General features: G+C 40.4%; 1 protein-coding gene and 1 long non-coding RNA gene across 6 annotated transcripts in view; one reads left to right on the forward strand and one right to left on the reverse strand.

Moving 5' to 3' along the window:
- Positions 1–466: 466 nt before the first annotated feature.
- On the forward strand, positions 467–2,568 carry LOC122885730. Its single transcript, XR_006380178.1, has 2 exons — positions 467–647; positions 1,489–2,568. It is a non-coding gene; the product is annotated as an uncharacterized LOC122885730 (long non-coding RNA).
- A 213-nt stretch (positions 2,569–2,781) lies between these two features.
- Positions 2,782–25,888, reverse strand: part of nalcn (sodium leak channel, non-selective) — a 72,115-nt gene continuing 49,008 nt past the window's right edge. For all 5 annotated transcript variants that reach the window (XM_044217257.1, XM_044217258.1, XM_044217254.1 and 2 more), the window contains 29 exons: positions 18,268–18,404; positions 17,246–17,387; positions 16,879–16,952; positions 15,607–15,708; positions 15,439–15,508; positions 15,196–15,287; positions 14,924–15,046; positions 14,578–14,634; positions 13,982–14,102; positions 13,762–13,893; positions 13,135–13,302; positions 12,174–12,278; positions 11,416–11,522; positions 11,209–11,329; positions 10,995–11,093; positions 10,699–10,792; positions 9,023–9,129; positions 8,755–8,829; positions 8,554–8,673; positions 8,375–8,443; positions 8,111–8,259; positions 7,877–7,970; positions 7,272–7,404; positions 6,314–6,429; positions 5,380–5,537; positions 4,519–4,669; positions 4,251–4,400; positions 3,984–4,101; positions 2,782–3,653 (listed from right to left, as the gene is read on the reverse strand). In XM_044217257.1, the coding sequence (XP_044073192.1) occupies positions 3,511–3,653; positions 3,984–4,101; positions 4,251–4,400; positions 4,519–4,669; positions 5,380–5,537; positions 6,314–6,429; positions 7,272–7,404; positions 7,877–7,970; positions 8,111–8,259; positions 8,375–8,443; positions 8,554–8,673; positions 8,755–8,829; positions 9,023–9,129; positions 10,699–10,792; positions 10,995–11,093; positions 11,209–11,329; positions 11,416–11,522; positions 12,174–12,278; positions 13,135–13,302; positions 13,762–13,893; positions 13,982–14,102; positions 14,578–14,634; positions 14,924–15,046; positions 15,196–15,287; positions 15,439–15,508; positions 15,607–15,708; positions 16,879–16,952; positions 17,246–17,387; positions 18,268–18,404 (3,327 nt within the window). In that variant the 3' untranslated portion in view covers positions 2,782–3,510. The remainder of the gene's footprint in view (positions 3,654–3,983; positions 4,102–4,250; positions 4,401–4,518; positions 4,670–5,379; positions 5,538–6,313; positions 6,430–7,271; positions 7,405–7,876; positions 7,971–8,110; positions 8,260–8,374; positions 8,444–8,553; positions 8,674–8,754; positions 8,830–9,022; positions 9,130–10,698; positions 10,793–10,994; positions 11,094–11,208; positions 11,330–11,415; positions 11,523–12,173; positions 12,279–13,134; positions 13,303–13,761; positions 13,894–13,981; positions 14,103–14,577; positions 14,635–14,923; positions 15,047–15,195; positions 15,288–15,438; positions 15,509–15,606; positions 15,709–16,878; positions 16,953–17,245; positions 17,388–18,267; positions 18,405–25,888) is intronic.

Below are 25,888 nucleotides of genomic sequence, written 5' to 3' on the forward strand. Positions count from 1 at the left end.
TCTGTTTTCCAAGTTTTTCTCTGCTGCTATGGGTGCTTCGATACCAGCAAAGGAGACACACAATGAAGCATCGTAGAGACAAGATGGACAGTAGCTGCAGCCAAGATGGAAAGCGAGCCAAGCATTGAGTATCCTTTTTGCTCTTGCGAAAGGTGTTGAAATGGCCAATGATAAATCAGATCAAAGGTTCGTGAGGAATCTAACCACTTACATCTCTGCCATTTGAAAGAACAAGCATTCACATATTCAAGAGCAATCACACCTTATTTCTGGCCTCAGAGGTATACATTTCTGTAGGAGTGTGAAAAGTATGCTCTAAATCATATATACTTTCAAACACTTCTTCCTCCAGAACCAGTTTTTAATTAGCTGTGTAGAGAGTCATCAACAACTGCACTGGGGATGTACAGTATGAACAGTATGTGTGTGTGTCTTTTATATAAGAATGTCTTCTTGGTGGCTTTGTGTCATGCTTGCACTATTTGCAGAATCTGCATCCGTGTGTGTGTGTGTGTGGTGGTCTTGTCCTGCAATATAGGCAGAGAAGGCTATGGCCATGCGATGCTGCGGCTGCCGTCAGGGTTTGAAGGCAACATCTCAACAGGAGGGGACCAAGCCATCAAAGCCATCATGTACTTTAATTACAGGTAATCTCAACTCACAGACACTCTCCCACTCCCTCTGCTCTTAAGAACTTCCTCCTCAATTACCAAAGTGCCTCAATTAGGCCCTAAATAAGCAGTGGACATGCATGAGGGAGAGATGGGCAAATTACAATGGAGAGGGTAAAAACAACAGGCTCTGTAAGAGCCAGTGTGATGCAGAGGCAATTAAAAGACAAAAAAGTGTTCTACCACGCAGGGCGAAAATGAGAGAAAAAGAGAAAAAGCCCTTTGATGAGCTAGTTCTGAGCAAAGTGGAGCTTAAGAGGCGATGGTTGAGGAGAAGAAAGAGTGAGAAAAGAGAAATTAAAGACAGTTGATTGGCAAGAGGGTTGATGTCACACTGTTTCCCTACAGGACCATATGTCGGGGGGAGTGGAATGTGTGAGTAAGTCATGATTTCTATAGAGCAAGTAGGCGTCCCACAGGCAGCTGATTCTCTACACTCTCTCTGCTTTCCCTCACATTCATTATCCAGCCAACCCCATACACACTCAATCAACTGTGAAACTTACTGGGCTTTTGAATGGACAAATGAAGACCTGGTCTCTTTTAATGGGCTAATTCTGTGTCTAACAAGGGCCCCTTTTAAGGGAAAAGCTTTCGCTGTAGCCGGTAGTTGAGTGCATTAGTCAATTAGCTCAAATCTAACCCAGAGCGATTGTCTGATGAATTAACTAGACAGAAATACATCATCAAGGAACACAAGAAATAAAATGAGAGGGTAATACACACACTCTGTTTATGTGTTTGTTTTTGTGAGTGGGTGTATGTGCTCACAGTGCCTGTCTGCTGGATCAACTACATTTCATTCTGTGGACGGCAGACTCACGCTGACCCGGATGGCTGGTTGGAAACTGAGCTCATCTAGAGCCACAGCAAGCTGCTCATGGCAGATGACAGGACTGTCATCATCGGTCATCGCTGTGAAATGGAGAAAATGCTGGGCACCAGGATAAGCAATGACTCAACAGAGAGTATGTTAAGGAGGAGGAAAAAACTGTACAATATAATGTATTCAGAAGGAACAGCTCTGCACCCCAGCCTCAGAACAGTCAGTTCTTCTTTGGTCACTTAGTTGCATTTCATACATAGCAAAAAATGTAAACAACAAAGTTGGGACTATGTAGTCAGAAAACAATTTATCACAGCAGCTCAGCAAGTATCCAGGAGAGGGCAGTGTTATCCAGAGAAGGGGTGGGGAGTGTTTGATCTGAGCAGATGTGTATGAGGAGAATCATTAAACAGCATCTGTCCACTCAATTACCCCCTTCATTAGTCTAATCCCACGTTTTTTTACTCATAGAGGGATAATTAAATTCCTCATAAATTGAATTGAATTACTGTGTAAAACAAGTCACAATGAAGGGGGCAACAGGCATTCTAATGGAATCATGGAATGGCCAAAACAACAGGAAAGACTCAGGACTTGTGTTTAAGTTAATACAGGCTGCACATGATGCATTGTAAACTATAAGCAGCGTAGAAAAGGTTTCAGTCGTAGTCATCTGGACACTGTTTTCAGAATCAAGACGTTTTGGCTCCCATCCAGAAGTCATTCTCAATTGGCACAATTGACAACTGCCAACAGATGCCATCTTTAATTTAAAGATCCACAAGGAACCACTGTTGGCAAAAGTGAGGGACTCCATAAGCTTCCTGGTCCGGTTTTGTTTCTAGATTCTGTTAGTGAGAAACCTCCTCAGGTCCAAGAAAGTAATGCTGAAGGGAACTTAGTCTAGTGTGATTAACAAGGCATCAGCAGTTAAGTAAGAGAATGAACTGGCACTGAGATTGTTCCTAAATGTTTTTCACTACCTCACTGTTTAGAGTAATTAGTTTTAATCACGTAATACAAATTCCAAAATGTCCAGCATAAATAAAAGAATGTTGTACACAGGACAGACTCATGTGTACAACGTTGGTATTTTGGAGAAGCATGGTTTTCATTGGACAGCGAGGATATGTTGCTTCATGATTAATATTTTCATATATTATATACACTAATATATCTGGGGAAAATGTTCTCATGGAGGTTCCCTTATTGTAAACTGCTTTGGACAAAAGCGTCTGCTAAAAGTATGTAGTATAATGTAAAGGAAATGAAGTCAGACAATTCTTTTGCTCATAAATGCCTAAGCAGTGTAGGCCTTTATTAGAATAGTTGAATACTTGATAAAGCTAAGGATTTATAATAATTTACAAAATATTTCATGTTTTAACTCCTCACAAATACATAAGATAGATTTGACTTTTAATTACATTCAGTCATAAATCTAAAAGTTGCTATAATTTGCTTGTTCTACCAACAAGAACAAGTATAAAGTGACTATAAGAAAATCAATATTTATACAAGTAATACTGAAGACCAGAAGAGATCAGAAACATGGACTAAAACAGAAGAACAGAGACAAGCTGCATTAACACAATTACTGGTTTCAAACGTTGACATTAAACAGCAGAACAGTAGAAAACACATACAACAGCAGCTTCTTGGTTCGTTTCATGAATGCCTTTCTCGTCATGGTCTGCTTTAACACCATATGTGCCTGCATAGAAAAACGTGGTAATCATAATGAGTGGAAAACACAGAGGATACCTGTCCCAGAAGTATGAAATCATCACTGCATGTCAAAATGGCTGCTCAACAAATGTCTCATCGATGGGCTGCACGCACAGCCTACCATACTTTGTGAACAGATTTGAACCTGGATTAAAAAAGATTTTTTTAAAAACATTGTTTTCATTGATAAGGGGAAAGCAAGAAGAAATGAAACAACTTGGGAGTCAGCCAGCAAGCTTCCCAGCTCATCTGTAAAAAACTGCAGGATGCACTGCGCCTCATTCTCTAAATGTCGATGAGGTCGTCGCCGCTCTCGTCGCTCTCCACAGTCAGCTGACGGGTCCACCACTTCTTCACCTCTGACCCCGAAGAAGCCTCATCATTGACAGGGTTCATCTTACACACTATGGACTTGACACTTGTTCGACCTGACACAACACACACAAAGAACAGAGAATTCACAGCCTGACTCTTGGAATTTGTCAACATGCATTTCTTTGTCTTCATTTTTACAAATCCACATAAAAGGGCTCTTGCCTCTTGCCAGGCCACTATTGTAAATAAGAGTTGGCTTTTAACTGACTTGTATGGATAAATAAATCACTTTTTCTGGGATATAAGGACAAATAAAGTCCTGGTTTTCCATGGTAGAGAGACACACTTGAGTAAAGATTTGTTCCAATTCCAAATCACTTTAACAGAACGTCCTCCACAGAACTGCACCACTTACAATAGACAGCATACAGAGGCATACACACCTGCAGGCAGCCGCCACTGTCCCAACTTCCTCTGTGGTCTCCCCAGGTCTGAAGAGTCCTGCCTGTAGCCTCCTCTGTCTGATAATGTGGGGCTCAGTAGCTGCTGGAGACCACTCATCTAAACAAGGAGGAGATATCCTTTGTTTCACCAGTGCAAGCGCACACCTGCAGATTATATTCTGTGCTTGCTATATATCAAGCTGTGAGTGTGTGTGATTGTATATGTAGTGTTGGTAGTGTAGTGTTGGTATGGATGTGGGGCTTTACCTCAGGCTGCGAGGGGTTGTCTTGGTTGTTAGTATTGTGGTCTTCACTTGGCATGGTGGTCTCTATACTGGGGGGGTTGAGGAAACGGCTCAGCTCCTGCTGCTGGCTCTCTCTCAGGCTGTGGATGATGCTGCACGACTGCTGCTGCTTCTGCAAGTGGACACGGACACATGTGGTCTATAGTGTGCGGAGACATGTATGTTTGTAAAATACCCTGGGAATGAGTTTTCACAAGGCATGTTTGTGTGTTTTCTCTTGAGAGACTAACCGCCCGGATGCGTTTGAGGCATTTCTTGAGCCACATGCGTATGGTCTGTTTGGCAACCTCTTCTTCAATGGTGTACTCCAACTGTTCCCTGGCCAACAGCTCCTCCAGCTGGAGAGACTTTCTAATGTCCACTGAGCGATATGACAGCATGCTGTATGAATACACACACACACACACACACACACACACACACACACACACACACATATAACAAACCCCACACACAGAGACATACAGCCAAAAGAGATATATTTAGTGGAATATAATTCTGCTTCCTTAAAATTAAAGATTATCAGCACTTTAAAAGAAAAATACTTACTTACACAGGTAAAGCTGTACAAGGTAAAGCTGTACAAGTCAACATTGCACAGAAGTAGCACCAAACCATCAAGACCTAACTGAAGTTTAAAGACTACACTCCCAGGACCCCAAATTGTTTGTGTTCAATCGGGGGGAGTCAAGGTGTTGAACACATTCAGTCCCAATTTCTCTTTAGAAGCAGGTTTTCTATTTCACACAATTTGTTACCTCCTGTGCAAAATCTAAAGTTTCTCCAGTGATAATCCCTCGGGCCAGAATTTCAACTGGACAGAAAGAGCAAATACTTCGGTTGCAGCTCCATTTAGAGATTTGTACTAATAAAACAGGTGTATATTTACATTAAAATTTTGCCTAGTGGAGATTTAATATGTGAGTTCAATACATAATTTAAGTTTTTCTTATAACACAAATTGCAAGGCAGTAAAGGAGGGTACGGGTGTACAGCTCAGTATTGACGTTACATTGTGTTATCTTAGTGGGTCCTCCTTAAATACTTATACACTGTATCTGCGTGAAGTGTATGTGGTGTTCCATGGTCACCTGAGCACATCATGGAAGGTCACATCCCCTCCACTGTGCAGTCGCTCCATCTCATAGCACATGTGTTTAAACAGCAACTTGTCTTTGTCCAGGTCCACCTCCAGCCTGCCTCGGAGCAGACGAAGCAGGAACTTCACCCTGGACGTCGGGATCACACCCTGGGGAAACATAGAAGTCACAGGGTTATTCAAGAGGTGGTAACCTGACACAAGTCTATGATGCTGAGACTAGACCTGAATTTTAAATCTTCAATATTTATGTTGAGCTTTTGTTTTTTCATTTTTAACACTCTCACTGCCTTATTTGGAATCTATTATGAGGCTAATATACCAACTATAAAAAAAGAAGCTATAACTTTTTTCTACTCTGTTTGCATAACAGTGCATTACAAACCTTGAAAAAAATCAAATTCACCTTAAGAAGCTCCCTTAAAACCTCTGGGAAAACTTGAAAGAATCATTTCAATTTCTATCAACATGCTTTCTTTTCAGCCTAAGAGGAAAAACTCTTTATGACCCTTTTTCGATATTTTTAGGGTGGTTGGGTGGAGTGGGGGGGGGGCTCGGTTTTGATATGGGATGTCAGACCATAGTTACGGGTTGGGGTGGGACCATATATATATATATATACAGTAGGTAAGGGCTGCTGCTCACATATATATTGTTCAGTATGTTATAATTGTACATGCCTGCACAAGTACTTGAAAAGAAAAGCCCACAGTACATCTGGATGACATCATGGATAACTGGGAGGGGGGTCGACATTTTTAATCCAGCACCCACTGTTTTAATTACTTTTACTCCTATTACTCAATGCTATACTCCATTCCCTTCAGCCTTTCTCATTATCTCTCGTCCTGCTTTTATCTTCTCTATATTATCCTTTGCTCATAGCTATATGATCGTCATCCTCTCTCCTATTGCTAATTTCTCACCTCCCGTTTGTCATCCACCATGTTCCAGATGATTTGGAAGTGCCTCAGGTCATTATAGCTCAGCAGCTGGTCCTCCTCGGTGGAGTAGAACAGAGAGAAGTTCTCCACGATGATGGCTGCAGCAATAGCAAGAGATTAATACTCACAGATGCAAATATTCCAGAGTTCAAGCAAGAAGACACTCGATTCTCTAGTTTACTTTTATTCATACAACAATCACTTTTGCTGTTCTTGCTTTTTTCATACATTGCTTCTTTTGTGTGTGTGATTTCAAGGTACTAAAGAGTGTTCTTTGCGAAATGTCAGTGGTGGCTCTCCTATCATAATAAGTATCTCTGGTTTATGCCTCACCATCTGTGCCTTTCCAGACAAGATTACAATCCATACAAAAATGAATGATACAGATACACACGGTAGACACATTCAAAACCATGTAGAGAGATGGTTTGGTTCCTATCTAAAACTCGTGCTCATTTTGATTCTGCTCATGCCCTCTGTGAACTCCTTTCCTTTTTTCTGCCATGTCATTCTGCCTCTCTCCCTCTTCTTATATGGCGGCCTCCGACGTGAGAAAGAAATAATAATTTCAGCATGAAGGGATTTGATCATTGTGCTGATAATAAACTGTAATAAACTAAACTCTCGTCTCTAGAGAAATTCTTTGTTGTCTCTTTGGAGAGATGACAAATCTACACGTAAGTGTGCAGTCTTGAGTAACAAAAGACGAAATAGAAAAGAAATAGAGCCCTTGCCCCTGTTGCCAAAGCTCAAGTTTGTCTTTTGAATGTATTTTATTCATGCACCTTAATCAAAGTCTTAACCCATAAATGTAATGGGTTACCTTATGGGAACTTGCTTTTTGTCCCCAAATTGAAGGTGAGTTCCCATAATGTGATTGTGTGTGACAAGATTTGGTCCCCACATTGTTATTAATACAAATACACCTACACACACTGACCTACGAGTAGGTTGAGCATGATGTAGGCAATAATGACATAGAAAGAGCAGAAGTAGATAAGCGCTCCAGCGTAGTTGCCACAGTCAGTCTCCCAGTAGCGATGTTTATCGGGGGTGCAGAATGGAGCCTGCACCTGGGGACGGAAAAAAACAAAACATAAATTGCATCACTGTTTGGACAAAACATATAAAATGTTCCCTGAAATGTTATGGTAAAAGGTCGGTTCACTCAAGTCATTAAAAAAAATTGTTTCTTATTTACATAGTGATGTCTAGCCATGCAGATAGTCATGTCAGCAGTATTCATTGGGGCTATTTTATTGCGATAAAGTAGCTCTAGTGAAAACTGCTGGCAGTGAGGTCTGTGGAGTATCCAAAGTTATATGAACAAGTGGGAGTAACTGGAGTAACTGTTAATTTTGCTGTGAGCACCACAAACAAAAATCCTTTTGCCTCCATTGTATTGGTGTAGCGGCAGAAAATTGAGGTGAAGTGACCCTTTCAACACAATATAAAATGTTAACATATAGTATTTTTCCAGATGGGGAATAGATGGTCTGTTCTTTTGTCTGTGGGGATGTGTGCTGGACCTGCAGCCCATCTTACCATGCAGTCATGCATGATTTTATTCCAATCTTCCCCTGTGACAATACGGAAGAGAACAGTGATAGCCTTGCCCGCTGTGGAGAAGTTTGCATGACTGCAATTAGGGGAGACAAACAGAATCAGACAGAAAGTGTTTTACTATCTACTGCATACAGTCTGCAACGCTCATCAGCGGGAATAAGCAGCATAATGAAGGACAGGGTCTCGTCAATAAACAGAAGATCTAATCCTTACCGGTTGATGTTCTCTCCATATTTGACAGTTCCAAAGAGAACAACGCCAGCAAATGCGTAGCAGAGGAGAAGGAGGAACATGCCCACGATGATGAAGAAGCTCTTGTACATGCTGACGACCACAGTCAACAGCAGCATCTTCAGAGTCACCTTTATCAGACACACACGCACACACATTCAGAAGCATATTTTGTTGTTACAATACGCATTCTTCTTTGGCAAAATACACTGAATTGAGTATGTTCTAGCATGCAAATATACTCACATGCTTCCCACATATTGTAAAGAATCTGAAGACAATCACACATGTGCCCATCATGTATGTATATGCATTCTAGAGGGGAAAATGACGTAGTTATTTGTGTAGTATTTGTTAAAATACTTAACATTGACTTAATTAGATTTCCAAAAATGTTCCCTTAATGTGAGAGTAATTTGTCTAACCAGTAAGGAAAAGTGCAGGACTATCCAGATGACACCCAATGATGTGACCAGCAGGTCATAGCGATTCCGTCTGCTCTGCCAGTAACCCGCTGGAGACATGGCTATCAGCTTCATGGTCACCTGGGTAACAACACCAGTAAGTAACAGATAGACGTCTATACCCAGAGAAGGATGGATGAGTAAATAGGATAACAGGCTCACCTCCAGTACAAATATAAAGGTGAAGACTACTGACATGGTGGCAAGAGGAAATGTTACTTGATCGTCTACGTCCCACTGGAGAAGAGCAGATTCAAACACATGCCAATATGTCAGTTCCCATTATAATTATTTAGCACATTCCAATATAAAACACCTTAAATGTACCTGACATGCAAAAGAAATAAAAAAGTCATAGGAGATAAAAAACAAAGAAATAAATAAGAAGCATACATAAAATAAATTACATTATTATTATATGAGGCTTTACCTTGACTGAGAGCAGCACTGACTGTGCCAACACCAGCACAGCAATGCCCCGTTTGAAGAAGGGATGTTGAGTAATGTCATACATCTTGGCCCGGAAACCCCCGTTTTCTGTCAGGCAGATAGAAGACCAGAAATTTATTGATAACTGCACAGCTATAACAAAATGTATCTGTGAAAATTGTTTATTTCAACATTTTCATACAGTCAGGGTGGGACTCTGATCAAGTCAGTGATCAAATTTGAATGTCTGAACTGGTTGTTGCAGTGGTCTTTATAAGTCAGCTGAAGCTTGAATCTGTGGTAGTATCCCTTGCTGTCCTGCAGATGGCATTCATGTACTGTTTGGGTGTTCCTATCGGTGCTCAACACTTAAATGTGTTGCAGGTTTTACACACATTTATGTATGTAGATGCATTTGTGTCAAGAAAAAATAACAATTATTATAATTGCATATTGCACAGTAAAGTTACTGTTAAATCCCTGCCTTGAAAACTGCCTCGGTATTTCAGTGTCTCCTAAAACAAAAATTAGGACAGGGGATGTAGAGTCTTCTTTTAGGTCCATTAGGAAACAAGCTATTTTAAAAAGGGATGAGAGGAGCTGATGTGATTGGCCATTACTGAAGCCCACCCTAACTCTACCTAATGATACTATATTCAGTTCACCACTTCTCCTGTTCCAGCAGGAGGACTGTAACTGCACTGCGGGTTTCCAAAAGTTAATTTCCCCATTCACAAGCTCTCCCCCCACCCCATGCATTTCAAATTCATGCTTGCTTCATGTGTCAGCATTCTAGATTTAAATTGGATGACTGTTGTAATAATTTATCCTTGTCACAACAAATCCTTGTTAGAAGAGATCCTTGTCCTTCTTCTAATCAGGGAGTTTAATATCTAATGTACATGATATAGAAATTTAACAACAGTACACCCAGTGGGAGGCTCTGTGATTACATATGACTGCTGACCACAGAGACAATTTTTGCAAGTGCTTTTGAGTAGGACCGTGTGAGTAAAGGCCAGCTCAGTGCTGTAATGATCTGCCTGTAGTGAGTGAGTGGCACCAGTGTCGAGGGTCTTTGGATGTGGATCAAAGTCAGATTGATACTGCTGGTGTCAGTGGCACTGCTGACTAAAACTGAAGCCATTGATTTTCTGTTAGTTCTCAGCCTCAACTGTACTAACAGGCGGTTTCCCACACTGCCTCCAAGGCACTTCAACTGTTCTCACAACTCTAATCACAGGAAGAAGAGCAACAGTGTAAATGTACAGTATCCCCATGTTGAAATGTGATCGATAGCAATATAGAGTTTGATTGTGTGTAAAATTTAAGTAAACTCAACATTCATCCGGTTACTGCTTGTCCATAAATGTGAATTTAGTGTGGATAAAGCTGGTAGTTTACTTCAACAGAGGTTGAAAATTTGATAAATTCTGTAAATAAATTTCCCGTAGAAGGCTGTGACACGCATGATTCAGTGTCTGAGCCATTCACGTTATCTGTCCTCCTATTCAGCTTTTTCATTACACACACACACACACACACCACATGATCAATCAGGGAATGGGGCAAAGACGTGACTTTCATTATGTCGTGCTTGATACTCTGTCTCTGCTTTGTATTACAGAATAATTGCCAGAGCATTTGGTGTATGTGTTTTATTTTGTGGGTGAGCACCTGGGCGAGGGGGCAGGTGGAGAGGTTGGGCAATTTTCAGTCGACTCTTCAGATCCTCCCATCTCCTCTGGTCCACTGTTAAGAGAGCAGTGCCCTGGTGGTGGGAGACACAACGCATTTAAATCATGGAGGTGGTGTTTTTGATAGCCTGGTGGTCTAAAATCAATACCATGTAACTGCAGCATCACCAGTTTGAATTTGGCTTCTCTAATCTCTTTACTGCCACATAAAGGTAAAGACACCCCGCAAATAATCCTTAAAAAGTGGGAAGCTGCATCTATATGTGTGACTCTTACCTTGTTCTCGTTGAAGTTTGCAATGACGACGCCTACAAACAGAGTGAGTCCAATCATGCATCCCAGAAACACAAAGACATGGATGTAGATGCCATGGATCTGCAGGCATAGAGGTAAACTGTTACAGTGTGCTTATAATGTAGGAGTTAGTAGTAAAAAAAAAAACACTTTGATGGAAGTGATTGGAAAGGTAAGGTAAGGTGAGGCTCAGTACCGGTCCAACGCGGTGAATAATGACATCTCGGACCTCCACCCAGCCTTTGAGTGACAGCACTTCAAAAAGAGCCAACATGGCATTTCCCACATTGTCAAAGTTAAAATTACGAGGGTTGGCCCTGAGAAAGGATGGAATGGATACATCAATCTCTGACTATAGAAAAACAACCCTAAATCAAGCAGTAATAAAAACAAGCAGCTATACCAAACTCTTGGTACCCAGAAACCAGGTTTCTTCTCTCCAGGCTTCAGTCTGAGGTTGAGATTTTTGGAAACGCTGACATTTATTCGAAATATACCGTGACAATCCTCCTATAACCAACAACACAGTTTACAGCAAAACACAGAATGAAACAACCATTAGCATAGCAAGTAAAACAGAAAAATAGGGCTGTTAGTGAAGTGGCTTACTATGTATGTTGTATGAAAGAATAACTCAAGCATTTAATTTGCTAAAATGAACAAACTGAGAATATGACAATAATACTGTACTGTTTTTGCATACTCCTTATTTTAAAAAATTAAAAAGTCATAACAGTTTGAAGACAATATGTATCTCTTCACTGATATGCATTGGATAATATTAATGCATAATAATCATCAGCACATTCCCAGTTCTCACCAGTTAACTTGGTGAGTGAAATGATGATATTATTATTAGGAACAATAGCTAAAATTACAAAGACTGGACCCAAGTTGTAATAAAGTGGAACTCTCCTTAGAAGACCTGTTTGAACATTTTACTGTAAAAACATCTGTAAAGGGTTTCGTATATAATAAAAGATCTGCTATGGCACAAGCTGAAAGAAGTATAATGACTGTTGTTAAGAAAGTAGGATAAAAGGAACCACCGGATTATTGATTTGACAGAGGAAACCCCTTGTACTTATTCAGATTGTGCTTCTCTGCAGGGAGTGTGGAATGGGAGGAGGTGGTTTAGTGAGATTATGTTTCTTGCTGTACCCGTTTAAGGATATGGGGGTCGTTGCACTTGGCAAGCTTTCCGGCAAACAGTTGAACTCCGAAGCTTGCGAACACCAGCATTAGTGTGAGCAGCAGAATAGAAACCTGCCGGAGAATCAATCAAGAGTTTAAGGCAGACAGTTCAACATAATCCAAGCCTGTGAGATTAGAGAGCAAGCTAAGGATGTTGGACAGCTGTGGATAAAGTATTTCTGATAGAGACTTCAGCTGGGAAAATCCAAGTCAGACCCAGGGAGAATCAGTAACTATTGCAGCAAGCTTCTGATAATATAATAAAATCCTTGGTAGGCAAGGCAAAAGGTAAGCAAAGCCCAGAAATGGCCAAGAATGTAATAATAACAAGAGCACAAATCCAATAAAGGTGAATAAGATGCAGTAGTGTACAAATCCTGGTTGTATTTTTGCATGTTTTAAACCATGTACTATAAATCATGAATACTTTACTGCCAGCCTTTTGTCCAGGTTTTTCACGACTATTTTCCAAACAGTGTTGCATTCAAGCCCTATCATTGCAAGCAAAGTTTATGTAAACATAAACAAACAAATTGTTATGTTTACAAATGTAAATAAATAACTACCTGCCACATAAGGAGAACACAGGTAATGCTTTATTTTATTGTCACTTGTCACTGGTTTCTAATAATTTTCTATGGAATTTTTCTATTCTATTTTCTAGGAGTTTTCTCCTAATTAAGTGGTAGGAAGTAAACTAAAGAGAAGAGAGAGCTACGTTTATGCACATTTACATGCTTATGCCTGCAGTGCACGAATTGTATTTTTAAATGAATATAAATCCCTCTTTGCTTCTTCTGGGGCTGAGTAAATGTAGTTCACCTAATACATACAAAATAACTTAAATACTTAAAAGCTAGCAGATTTTGAAAATAAGTACAGTATTCTATCACACACAATTGGAAATTGTACATGGCTAACCACTAACCAGGAAAATTTCTTTGAATCCTTTGAGAACCTCCCGCACCACCTTCCTCATCTGGGGTACCAGCTTGAAGATCCTGAGCGGACGCAGGCAGCGCAGCATCATCAGCAGCTGAGCCCCAGACTCAGGAGGTACGTCAGGAGGCAGCCAGCACAGAAAGATCAGACTCACCTACAGGAGACCCGCAGCAGGGCAACGATTAGTTAGGGGAAAGGAAAGCATCCTACAGATCGTACACTTGCAATGTGTTCATGTCACAGTTTCATTATTTGATGTACATCAACAACCTTGTAACTGTCCAGTTCCCTTATCACAACCAACCTGAGACAGACATGTTCTACTGCAACACATGTGAACAAAGACTAAATCAGTCTCTTGCATAATCTACATGCAACTTACATGCACATACGAAATTGAGTTACTTCAGAAAGCTAATAAAATGTAAAATGATGACAGTGAGGCCACCAAACTGAATGAAGATATTTATAGTCATTGGCTACTATTAAAACAAGACAAATGGCATGTGATTGGTCTACCATCAAGGACTTTTACCAGTATGATTCATCCATTATGATCATATCACTTTTTATGTTTAAATGAAGCAGCCTTAGATTGGATGATATTTCTCACAAGATAGATGAAGATGTCCATGACTCCTCCAAAGTCTCTGATGACAGCTGTGGGGGTGAAGAACAGACCATCGGCCATGATCTTCAGGTTGAGCTCGATGCTCATAAAGATCACGAACACATACTCCCCAATCTGAAACAGAGGGCACCAGTGTAACATTTGTACAATCATGCATCTGCTCGCTTGTTCATTCACCCATTAATCCATCTGCTTTTAATACCTGCAGTGTGGGGACATGCATGACCCTGGTGAAGGGTGATTCGAACATCATGGAGATGCAGGAGCAGATGGTTACTACAATCATAACCCAGTCCAAATAGGTGACAAGGCCCAAAAGATCGCTGCAGGGACACACACATTAACATAGTTATAGTTTTTTAGAATTTACACAGAGAAATAGTATATTCGATGTAAGTAGGTCAAGAAAGCTATTTGGTTTGCAAACCAGCAAATACTCAGGGATAATTCAAGAGAAAGAGAGGGGGCAGACAAAGAGAGAGGGAGGATCTTTGAGGAGAGGTATCAGAAAGTGAGAATGAATAACTCTTTGTGTGTGTATGTGTGAGCAGACCAATCTATTCTACAGCAGGTAGTCAGTAAAAATAATCAGACTCTGTGCTCGGCTGAATTACAATCAGGTTGCATAATGGGTGAAATCTATTTCACAGTTCTTAACTTCACAATTTTCATTCCTTACCACAGCTTTGGGGAAACATAACAGGCAGGTAATTAAGCTACAGAATTAATAAGTATTCCACTGTTGTAGAACAAACAGATCAATAGAGACTGGAGGAATCAATAATTCATCACACTTACTACAGCTGGTGGTATTTGGTGTTCTTCACTGCTCCTGTTATGGGGTCAGTTTTGGATCTAGATATGAATTCATACAAATAAAATAAATTGTCAGTATTTTGACAGGGAAAAAGCTAAATAAAACCATCTTTTGAGCCAAACTCACACAAGAGCATTCCCCCTTTCTGCTGATTAAACATTCTATAAAGAAATCATAGACAGGTAGGTAAATATAAATGCTTTTTGTGTCATGTTACAATTGTTGAATGCTGAAGCCCAATTTGTGACTATTAACAGCCACGAGAGGCTGCCTAGAGAAATTGGAAAACAACATCTTTAGACCATATACAGATATAACTGATCTTACGCATTGAAGCGAGCTCGAACAATCATCCTGCAAAAGTTCCTGAAGCGGTGCTCCCGCCCCACAATGAAGAGAGGCTTATCAAAGTAAGGATGATTTTCTCTCAATTCCTCCTCCTGGACTTTTCTGTTTGGCCAAACAAGCAGAGAGATGGGACAAACACCAGTTACTGTATAGATATCAATGAAACAGCAAGGCCTGAATGTTGCCTACAACATTTTTTTGTCAAAACTTACTTAACAAGCTGATATTGGGTGAATGTGTGTGTGAATTACCTTTTCATCTCTGCTTGTTCTTTCTTTTCTTGGATCATCTTGATCTCACTATCCTCTCTCTGTGCGTTACGATAGCGTACTGTACTGGAATGCTGGGGAAAGAGAATAGACAATGAAGTTATAAAAGACACATTTTTAACAATACATAAACAACTAAAGCCTTGTTTGAGAATAGCTATTCTTGAGAATATACAAGCACACAGTACAATATGTTAGTCAGTATTTGTGTGTCTGTGTGCTCACATCCTGGGTGAGTGTCTCCAGCGACTTCCCACGGCTGATCCTTTGACTAGTGGAACCATGTCTCAGGGATCTGCAGATACAAAGAGTACACAGGTATCACGTAGTACTGTGCAGGTACGTAAGATTGCACTTGTTTGCTTTTCTGTTTGTGGGTGTGTGCTGTCAGACCTGCGTTCTTGCCGTATGTGATGCTGGACACTGAGAATTGAGCGTTCTTTAGCTGGCTGGCCTTCAAAGGATCCACTTAGCATACGCTGTCTGGTACAAGCCCTTAGAAACAGAAACACAAAAATGTTTTTTCTCTCCTATCAATGTAATGCCGATTAAACAATATCAGTGTGTGAGGTCACCACCTGGCAATCACAACACAGCTGGATCTGGTTCATCTTCCTGCCTAACAAGCTATATCTGGCCTTCGTCATTCTGTCATTTCGAAAGATTCCAATCATTCCGTTAGTCAGTGTGTGTGCGTGTTTGTATGATGTCTGGGCATTCCTGTCTATTCTGGCTAACAGCAGAGTCATGTACCAGAACAGAGCTAATGACACTGTGGGCACCAGCAGTGTGTGTACTTAAATCATTATGGAGACTTTGAGCGATTACTTGTTTATTGGCAGTAAGTATGCATGAGTGCCTGCGTATGCTGGACTGTGTATATGTTGGTGCGACTGTGAGCCTAATTGTGTGTTTGTGCTGAAGATGGCAGGCCAGACAGAACGTGTTATGACTACTGATATGCTGTCTATCTTTCAGACTGACTGAATAAGGGGGGGGGACAGATTGGACATGGTGCCGCCAAGCTAATCTACACTTAGTGCCAGCTCTGCCATGCTGAACACCAAATTATCCATTTACTTCACCGTGACAGTAAATGAGTCTGAAGTGGGTCTGTGTGTGTCTTTGCATGTGTGTGTGTGTGAGATGGAGAGAGAAGCATTAACAATAGTGCTGTTACAGCAGAGCTACATCTAATATGCACACACATTATTACTTTCACCCACACAAAGACTGACATGTATTTCATGATTGTGGATGATGCATACTAAACACATCTAGCTGGGGTCTCCAAAGATGATGTTACTCTAAAATCTTATGATTTCCTGATTAATAACAGAAGAACATAAACAACTGATCTGAACTGAACTGTCAAAAGTGTTTAAAGTTGCAGGTCTACATTTGTGGGTTAAAATTGGAATAGATTTGGTTGAAAAGTGAATATTTTTTTAGACATCTGGGTTACATATAACTGTTGTTTCAACAGCATTTCAATGACTACATTTTATTGTGTAGCAGGTCCTAAATACACATTGAAATACAGTCATTGAAATGTTGAAACAACAATAAAATTCAACCAAATTTAGCTCAGTTTGGACCTTGACGCCTTTTGACCTGGAAATCAGCAAAAAACATGCTTACTCGGGAGGTGTAGATGTATCTTACCGCAGGATTTTATTGATAGTAGTTTCTTTTTCCAGGAGGTTACGAGCTCGGATACTAAATATTGACCTGCGAAGCTGAGAGAGCCCATAGTGAGAGTCCATTAGTTGCTAGTTTGTTAAATGTAGTGTACCATCCAAAAACACACAACTGTAAACATTACGGACAATTTGCTACTGCTATTGTATTTCCTATTGCTATGGTTTATCTTCTATACATATAGCTATGAAAATAGAGTTATCATTATGTTCTGTGTGTGTGTGTGTGTGTGTGTGTGTGTGTCTGTGAGAGAGAGAGAGAGAAAGAGAGAGAGAGAGAGAGAGAGAGAGAGAGAGAGAGAGAGAGAGAGAGAGAACGAGTGTGAAAGTACCTTTTGGTCGATATACTTGTTGTCTTCAATGGCTGAGCGTTTGGAGTGGTCACAAGAGGAGGATGAAGCGGAGGGGAGACGTCGGAACAAACAACTGGTGTCCTGCTGCTGACGATCAATGAACTGCTTCATAAAACTCTCCCTAGAGTACACAACAAACAGCATACACACAAACGTGATGAATTGTAATGGATGGCTTCCTACTGAAGAAATCCATATGCTTAAAGAAAGAAGAAACAATCACAATTGTATAATAACGCCAAACCATCTTGGTGCAAACTCATCTTGGTCCACTCAACTCAAATGTCAGTGGAAGTTCTTGCTGCAGCAGCCTGGCAGATGGGCTACAGAGGGGGATTTCTTGGGGAGTGAAGGACCCAACTGTGCACTAATCAGCAACTAAATGATAAAACTGATTATGAGGTCCACTGTGTTGGACACAGTTCAGTTTTCCTACTAAACACGACATAAGATATAAAAGGACTACTTGCAGAATATTATTGGTTACTATCTACTAGGAGTAAGTCTTAAATATTTTTCTCTGGTTCTTTCCTTACATCATGTCAGTACCGTAGAAAATGTCTGGAGACTGGTGGTAGCACTAAAAGGTTTTACATCATTAGTGCAACACGTAGTATTTCCACATTTAACTGGAAATCACTACTTAATAAAACATTGTTTTTTGTCCCTTGATTCTCTGTTGATGTGGTCTGTTTGGGTATGACAGATAATGTTGCTCATTTTAATGACCTGGTTCCTCTTCTCTTTAGGCCATAAAATAACTCTTGCTGGTGGGTGAAACATAAAATGATTCACTTAGTACGTACCAAAGATTTTCCTGACTACATAGCCTGTTTTTAGAACAGCAATTTAACTATTTTAATTAAAATGGCTGGAGATCACACTACTGTACACTACTGTGTTATATGACAACATGATACTTAGCAGCAAAACAGACATTTAGGTCTATATACATATTTTAAAAAATATATGCTGAATAAATTTGACTTGGTGACTTGTACCTGATCCTGGGCACAGTGAAATCGGATGGGAGCTTGGAGATCTTCACCATCTGAGGTCTGTTGGGAAACTTCTCAAAGATCCTGAGTCGTAGAGGGAGCTTCTCTTTGGTGTCAGCATTGGCTTCACTTTGCTTGAGCTAAAGGAGAGAGCAAGAGAACCAGTTCAGGCACAGAACAGAAGTGCAAGACAAGATACATTAAAAGGGGAAAGTCAGCCACGTGATGAGAATGAAGAGAGGGATTAAAATAATAAAGGGAAAGAAGGATACAATTACTGTAGTTTGGGTGTGGCAAGTTTAGGGATTTTGAGATCTGGATGAAGTTACCTTTGGTATTTATGGAGAAAAGGCATGAGACTAAGCCTGGTATTGCAAGAGAACACTGAGATGCAGAGGTTTTATCAAGGACTTAAGAGTGTAGCTTCATGTTTCTGCCTGATGATGGCAGCAACTCACTTACCTAACAACACACACACCACATACAGTACAGACAACCACATTTAAGATGAGGTTCCACTTACTTTAGAAAAGAATGGAGAAGGCAACAAAAGAAAAAGGAAAGATTACTTTGGAGTGGTAATGGAGAAAAGAAAGGGTAGCGACAGTTAGAATAATGTGCATGTGTGCAGGCCTAAGCAGTGTGGCACAGGCTGGCGAAATAAAAAGATGACAAAGGGAATGAAACCAATTATTTCCATTTAATTACATATGGGGGAGGCTGATTGAAATTCCCTTGCAGGTATTCTCTGTCTGGGTGCCTGGAGATAACCTCTGATGCATTGCAGATTAGGCCTGGAAGTGAATTGCATTAGGAGCAATGATGAATAGCAGCTTATCATTCAGAGCCGGAAACCACTGTGAAACATATTGACTGGGCTAGGTAGATGTTTCTCTGTCTGTCATGCCGTTTGTCTGTCTACCAATGTAATGTCCCTTCACGCTGTTCATGTGTATTGGTATTTCTGTCTGCGCTTGTCTGACTGCAAGCCCCCAAATGACTGGAACAGCCTCTCATATTTGAGGGATAACAGCCGGGGGAAGAAGAGACCTGACAAAAGAGGGAATGGAAATCTGTCTATCCATTTTCTTTTTCTAGCAGACTAAAATGTGGGAGCTTCTTTTTTACCCTGAGTGGGTGAGCGGCATACTGTGAAGACGGAATTATGCACCAGTATTTGCTTGCATAGGCTTTCTGTCTATATTCTGACTCCCAAGATAGACACGGGAAAGAAAGAGGCAGAGACAGAGCATGAGACTAAAACAAGTAGAAGAGAGAAGAATACAGAAGGAAATGTATGGAAAAATAAGCAGGAGATAAAACTTAAGGGATCATTACAAATATACAAGTGGATTGTGGATCTAATATGGCTTAAAGCAATAAACAAAACACGTCTTATACTATATCTGCTTCCGCAGTATTGAATTGAAAATAAAAATGTGTTGAGCAAAATAGTGAGCTTCTTTTTAGTGCTGCAGCTCTCTGGGTGAAACTTGCTGTGAAAGTGCTGCAGTCATCCAAAAAAGTACCTGTACATTTGGTTGCTGAATTCCCGGAAAGCAAAACACACAAACAAAAATTCACAAACAAGCATGCACATATACACATGCGCGCACGCACGCACACACAGAGGGCAGAATTAATACGGACCATACTGTTCCCAAAGGTCCTAATCAATTGGGCCAACTCAGCGAGATGTACAGTTTAGCCAAGGCTCTACACCCTTATTTGCAGCAGTGTCCCATTACCGCAAAACTTTCTGTGTCATGTATTGTCCTTTGTTGCTCTAGGGTTTTGTCAGGTACAGTACCAAATGTATAGTTTTCTTAATTACTGATGCTGTGTAAGGCTGTTCTGTAAAAGGTTTACCTGGTGAGTTGGTGCACTACTAAGTTGCCATAGATCATTATAAACTGTACTTACACATTGGGCCTTCATTCTGGTCAATAATAGGATCAATAAAGCACACAAGGACACGCAAGAGCTCAGGAACAGAGCACTTAAAAGCAAAATCTATTCTCTTCTAATTATTGGTTTTATGTGTTACTGTATGTGTTACTGAAAAGGAATTGCTTTCTCCTGTATAAAAGTGCACACATGACAATGTTATGCATTTGTGTATTTAAATGCACCTGACATATTTCTTTCTGTCAGTGTACTTTTAGTGACAACTTCAACTTTATAATGTGATATGTCAGTGTTGTGTTTATAGCTTGTATCCACTGCCCTAAATTGGCCAAAAAAGTTATTCTGGGTTTAAGTGTTAAATGATTCCCAACAGTGTGTGTGTGTGTGTGTGTGTGTGTGTGTGTGTCTGTGTGTGTGAGGCAAACACATGTGTTATGTACGTGTGTGTAGGAGAAAATGTCACTGTGTTTCTCTTTATGTCACAGTGAATGGTTGATAAATCAAAACTACTGCTTCGCTTGCCACAGATGAGATTTAGTGTATGGTGGTGTAACAATGGAGCCAAGACTAATGTGTTTTGCCTTGAGACCCATTCAGGTGTCCTGACACTGCTTCCTCTTCCATTCACGCAAATTTCAGGCTCAGCTGAGCTAGGGAGCTTTCCGTCCGGGATTTCCACAGCTTTCCTGACCAATGCTGAAAGAGGAAGAAAAACTACTGCTGACCATTAATTAGCATTAGACCAAATTCAGTCACAGTCATAGTTCAGTGGAGGCATGGCGTACAAAGATAAAGATAAAGTAGTCTGCATCAAATTGGCCTCAGACAAGTGGCTGAAGAGTCTAATACAGTATGGAGTAAAAAACAGCTGGGAGGAAAAGCATTTAAAAAGAAACTTTCTTTTGAAGGGACAGAGAAGTAAAACCCCTGCATAATGACATTACTTACTATTGCATTCAATATTAATACCTCTATATAAGCGTATACTTTAACATACAAGATACTCAAGCTGTCATGGCAGCTTTATTTCACAGCTGCATTACGAGCTATGTTGCCTCCAAGGCAGCTCCATGCTGATTGCATTATGACAACAACACTTAGCAGAGTGACTAACCCATCTGGAGGTTGGACCCTTATCTGTTCAATATATGCAACCTAAACATTCTTTGGTTTCAAGCTGACCTGCAAGTAAGCAAATGAAATTAAACTTATAGCAACCGATCCACCAACTGCGAGCAAGCACCTTGGAAATCACTGATATGGCTGGACAAAAAATAACAGTCAAAATCTTTCATCTCTCTCAAGCGTTTTGGTCATTTGAACATTTTAGCATAAGGCATGCAAACATAGAGTATGAATATCTGTGAGAGTAGCCAATGGAACAATGGGGAATTGATGAACAGCCGCCTACAAAACTGCTGCCCACACACACTCGCCGAGTGCCTGTGGGAGGATGTACATACAGTCATCTGCATTTTACCATTCAGACATCAGAGCCTGCCATTCACTAACAAAACCAGACAACAGCTGTGTATGTGTGAAAATGTGTGTATGTGTGATCATAGACTGTACATTTTAGTATTAATACAACAGAGCCTTACTTTCTGAGTAATCCATCATTCAGCATGGTAGTTACTAAAACAAGTGTGTATGTAGTGTATCTGTGTTTCTCTGTCCTATAAATCTGCTTTCCTTTGACAATCAAATCCATAATGTATGGCAATATTAAAACGGGAAAAAAAGTATAAAAATCTTAAAACATGTGTGGTTCCTGTCATACATACTAACCTATTTGTACTCCACATTTGCTCACAGTCTTGGTTGGGTTCCCGAGGCCTTGAGCCAGTCAAGCTGTAATAGCCAGGGGTGGAAGACCTGAGAGAAAGTTAGCAGGGTCACCCTCTCCTCTCATTAGCTGGGTAATGAGCCATGCTGTGGAGCTGCTGTAAAGCCACACAGCCTGTAAACCTCTAATAGCTACCTCCAACACCCAAAACAACCGTGGATACCATTAATGCCATTACCTCAATATCTAAAACTACTGTATATAGCGTTCATCTGTGTGCCTTTCGGTTCAGGTCTTGTGTTGTCAGGACATCCTTAGCCTAGTGGTTAAGACTCATGCCATGTACAGTAATCACAACATCTCTGGCTGGAAACCTTATTGGATGTCAATCCCCTCTCTTTCCCCATGTTCCCTGCCTGTCTTCACTATACAACATCAATAAAGGCTAAAATGCCAATAAAGTAATCTTAAGAGTAAGGTCTTGTGCTGTTTGTATTGTTGTCAAATACTTTGTTTCAGGAAATAATTAATTTTAATGTTAAAAACATCTACAAAAAATACTTAAGTATAATCAAGCATCATTTATGTGTTAAACAAACAGCACTGGGAGGCACACATTGTCTTCCTCTTGGTCCATACATATTACATCTGTGTGGATATTTACTAGAAAACAGAGCTAGTCAAATTTAACGGTGTCTTGTATCTAAATTGTCACTGTTCCACCAACAACTTATCCAAGACATTCACATGAGCACATCATCTGAGAACAAAATTTTGTCCAAATGCTTTTAAACATGCAAAAACAAAAAAATGTAAGTTAATTTTCTTTTTCAAAATAATTTTATATAAGGGTAATGTTGTGACTGCGTTTGCTTGTGCCTGTGAGTATGTGTGTGTGTGTGTGTGTGTTCATGCAAGTTTTAGAACATGGCAGGGGCACAGTGCCTGGAGTGCCTTCCAATAGAAAACTGAAGGTGACATTCAAAAGATAAGAACACATTGTATTGGCATTCTCCAAGGGGTACGCTCGTCTCTTCTCTGCTCCCTCTGTCTTCCTTGCCTTTCTTCTCCTCCACTAAATCCCCAAATAAGTCCATGGTCCATTAAATCACGTAAATGGAGGACAGGCTTTTAGTTTAATTCATAAATGATGAAATCCTTGGTGGAAAGCCATAATACAATCACTCCATAACACATTTGATCTAACTAAATTCTCCTTAACAACATGTATATTGAATGCTGAGTGCCTAGCCTATTGAAATATGGTGGCTGTAGCACAGAGCAGAGAGCAGATAGAATGTACGTGTACAAACATGCCATCCCATATGTGCACACATGCACATATCAATATTGAGAAGAATCAGGTGTTATTTGGAGAGAAGAGCCCTTATCATGTCGCTGTTGCCACGGTGACACTGTATGTGCCTGTCACAGCTGTACTCATCCTAAACCTCATTTATACCCAAAGCAAATACCCCTTTTCCCTTCCCTCCCCTCCTGTTCTCCTTCCTCTCCCTCCCCTCCCATGTGTTTATTTCTTCCTCCACCTCTATCGCTCACTCCATCTCCCTTACCCACCTCCTTCTCCTCCTGTTTGATCTCTCACCGTCAATGCCAGATCATACTCTGTTCAACTGACAAATATGGAACAAGAAGATAGACGCAACTCAACTGACGACCACACACTGTCACTGCCATGCTTCTCTCCACACTAGCTTTGACAAGCCTGACACACTGGGGGCAGCAATCTGTTTACCTCTGTGCCACATAACGCCCTCTGTCTATGATGTGTGGAACTCCCCACAGTGTTTCTTTAAGGATGTTCATCTGAGCCCTACCACACAACCATGTCTGTTAAACTGATAATATATTGGAGATCTGAGAGAGTAGTCATTCATCATCATCCATCATACCACAACTGCTGCCCACATAGACCTCCACGGCACAAATAGACACATAATTATAAACACACACACACACACACACACACACTCATTTTTCTTGTCCAGCCATAAATCCTTGAACAAAAACAAATCATAATTCAAATTCTGCATGCGTAGGCCTTGCACTAGATGGCAGTATGGTTAGATGGTACAAGCTATGAAGCACAGCAGTCCCCTTTATCATTTCTGCAGCTTTTAACTGAACCTCAAATGGTCAGATAATCTAATATTTACCACAACAATTATCCTCAAGTGTGTGCAGAGGAAATCCTTTCCGAAGGCCATTGAGGGTCTGGCTCAACAAATAACAAAGGCCAGTGGTTACTGGGTACGCACATAGACAGATAGAGTACAATAGATCCGATCGCAACACCTTGACAAATCACTAGCTGCATGGCCAGGCCAGGAAATGAAAGGAATGCATTTGTATGAGTGTGTCCTCTCATGAAACAAATTTTGGAAATTGTTCTGCTTTGATGGCGTCAACTGTCCTTTCCGCTAAAATAGAGCCCAACCGATAAGGATATATGGATATGGATTTTTGAGAGAGATACAGATACAGATATTGGTTCTGTACTTAAGAGTTAAAGAAAATCTGATAATGATAAGTTGGCCAATGTTAATTAACATTAACACATAACATACACAAACATTTTTGATTATGATTCCTTAAATTCGAGCATGAAAGTTGTAAAGATACATTTTTATCATCGATATCCTCATAAAAAAAAACCATGAGAGATACCATAAGGTAGTAAGTGGTCCTTTATATTAAGATTATTGTTACCAAAATCCCCTAAATTTGTTTGTTAGAGACTAACTTAACACCAGGCTGAAAACCACTTTCACTGCCCACTCTGTGTGCGTTTCAAGTCTGTTTCGTCACTGCAGCAAGGTGAGAAAGTAAACCACTGGAGGTCAGAAAAAACAAGATTCTCAGATTTGATGTTGCTCTTTTAGGGATTGTGACCAAGATACATGTCAAACATATCTGGCATTTTTGTGCTCCAATTTGTTGTCACTCATCATTCGACCCATGCCGATATCTGCAAGAACCTAATATTGGCTAAAATACTAGCCCAGCCAATTCATCAATCAAGCTCTACTCTAAAAACAGATCTATCACAAAACCACTGCCTGTGTATAGTACATGACTCCCGGTATCTCTACAGTATGTGTGGTGGCTACTCGGAGTGCTGCTTATAGGTCAAGATAATTACTGTGTTTCTGTTTTCTGGTCATAAGCAAAAAAAACAAAAAAAAACACCAAAATTGAAATGTTATCACACAGGTCCTCATTTTGGTTATATTAAGGACAGTCAACAGAGAGGAAAACCATTACTGTTCCCCTACAGCACATATGTCCTCTACAGGCTGAACACTCACCCAGCTACACCCTCTCCTCTCTGCTCATAAGACTTGAAAGAGAGAAAGAGAAAATGTCAAAGGACAGAGTCAGGTCTCAAAGCTAAATGTGCAAAGGATTCAAATGTCGGTTTGTCTGCATGCATTATGTAAACAGACTGTAGATGAAGGCAAGGTGGCTATGCTTTTAGCTTTTCTTGCTCTCTGCCTAGCTTTTTACTTGCACAATTTCCCAAATGTATTCCTCATGACTCATCTACCTAGCCTGAGGACCTGCCTGATTGCCAGACATTTCCACTTTCACACAAACGCAAAAAAATTAGTGTGTACGCAAGAACGCACACACAGATTTATCACCACTGACAATTCATACTCATACACACACAGAGACATCATCATCATCATCATCATCATCATCATCATCACTGCCCTTAGGGATAAACATCTTATTCTATTTGGTTGATATCTACCAGCAAAGGATAAACATTTTCCCCTTTCCCTGCACCTCCCCTTGGTCCTGCAGACATTGCTCTGTGGGCAGGAATGATTTGTTGGATGGAAATGGGCCATCAGTCTCTCCCATCACAAAGCCCACCAACCTGTGACACCATAGATGAAGGTA

This window comes from Siniperca chuatsi, linkage group LG12 (genome assembly GCF_020085105.1).
Source record: "Siniperca chuatsi isolate FFG_IHB_CAS linkage group LG12, ASM2008510v1, whole genome shotgun sequence".
Lineage (NCBI taxonomy): Eukaryota > Metazoa > Chordata > Actinopteri > Centrarchiformes > Sinipercidae > Siniperca > Siniperca chuatsi.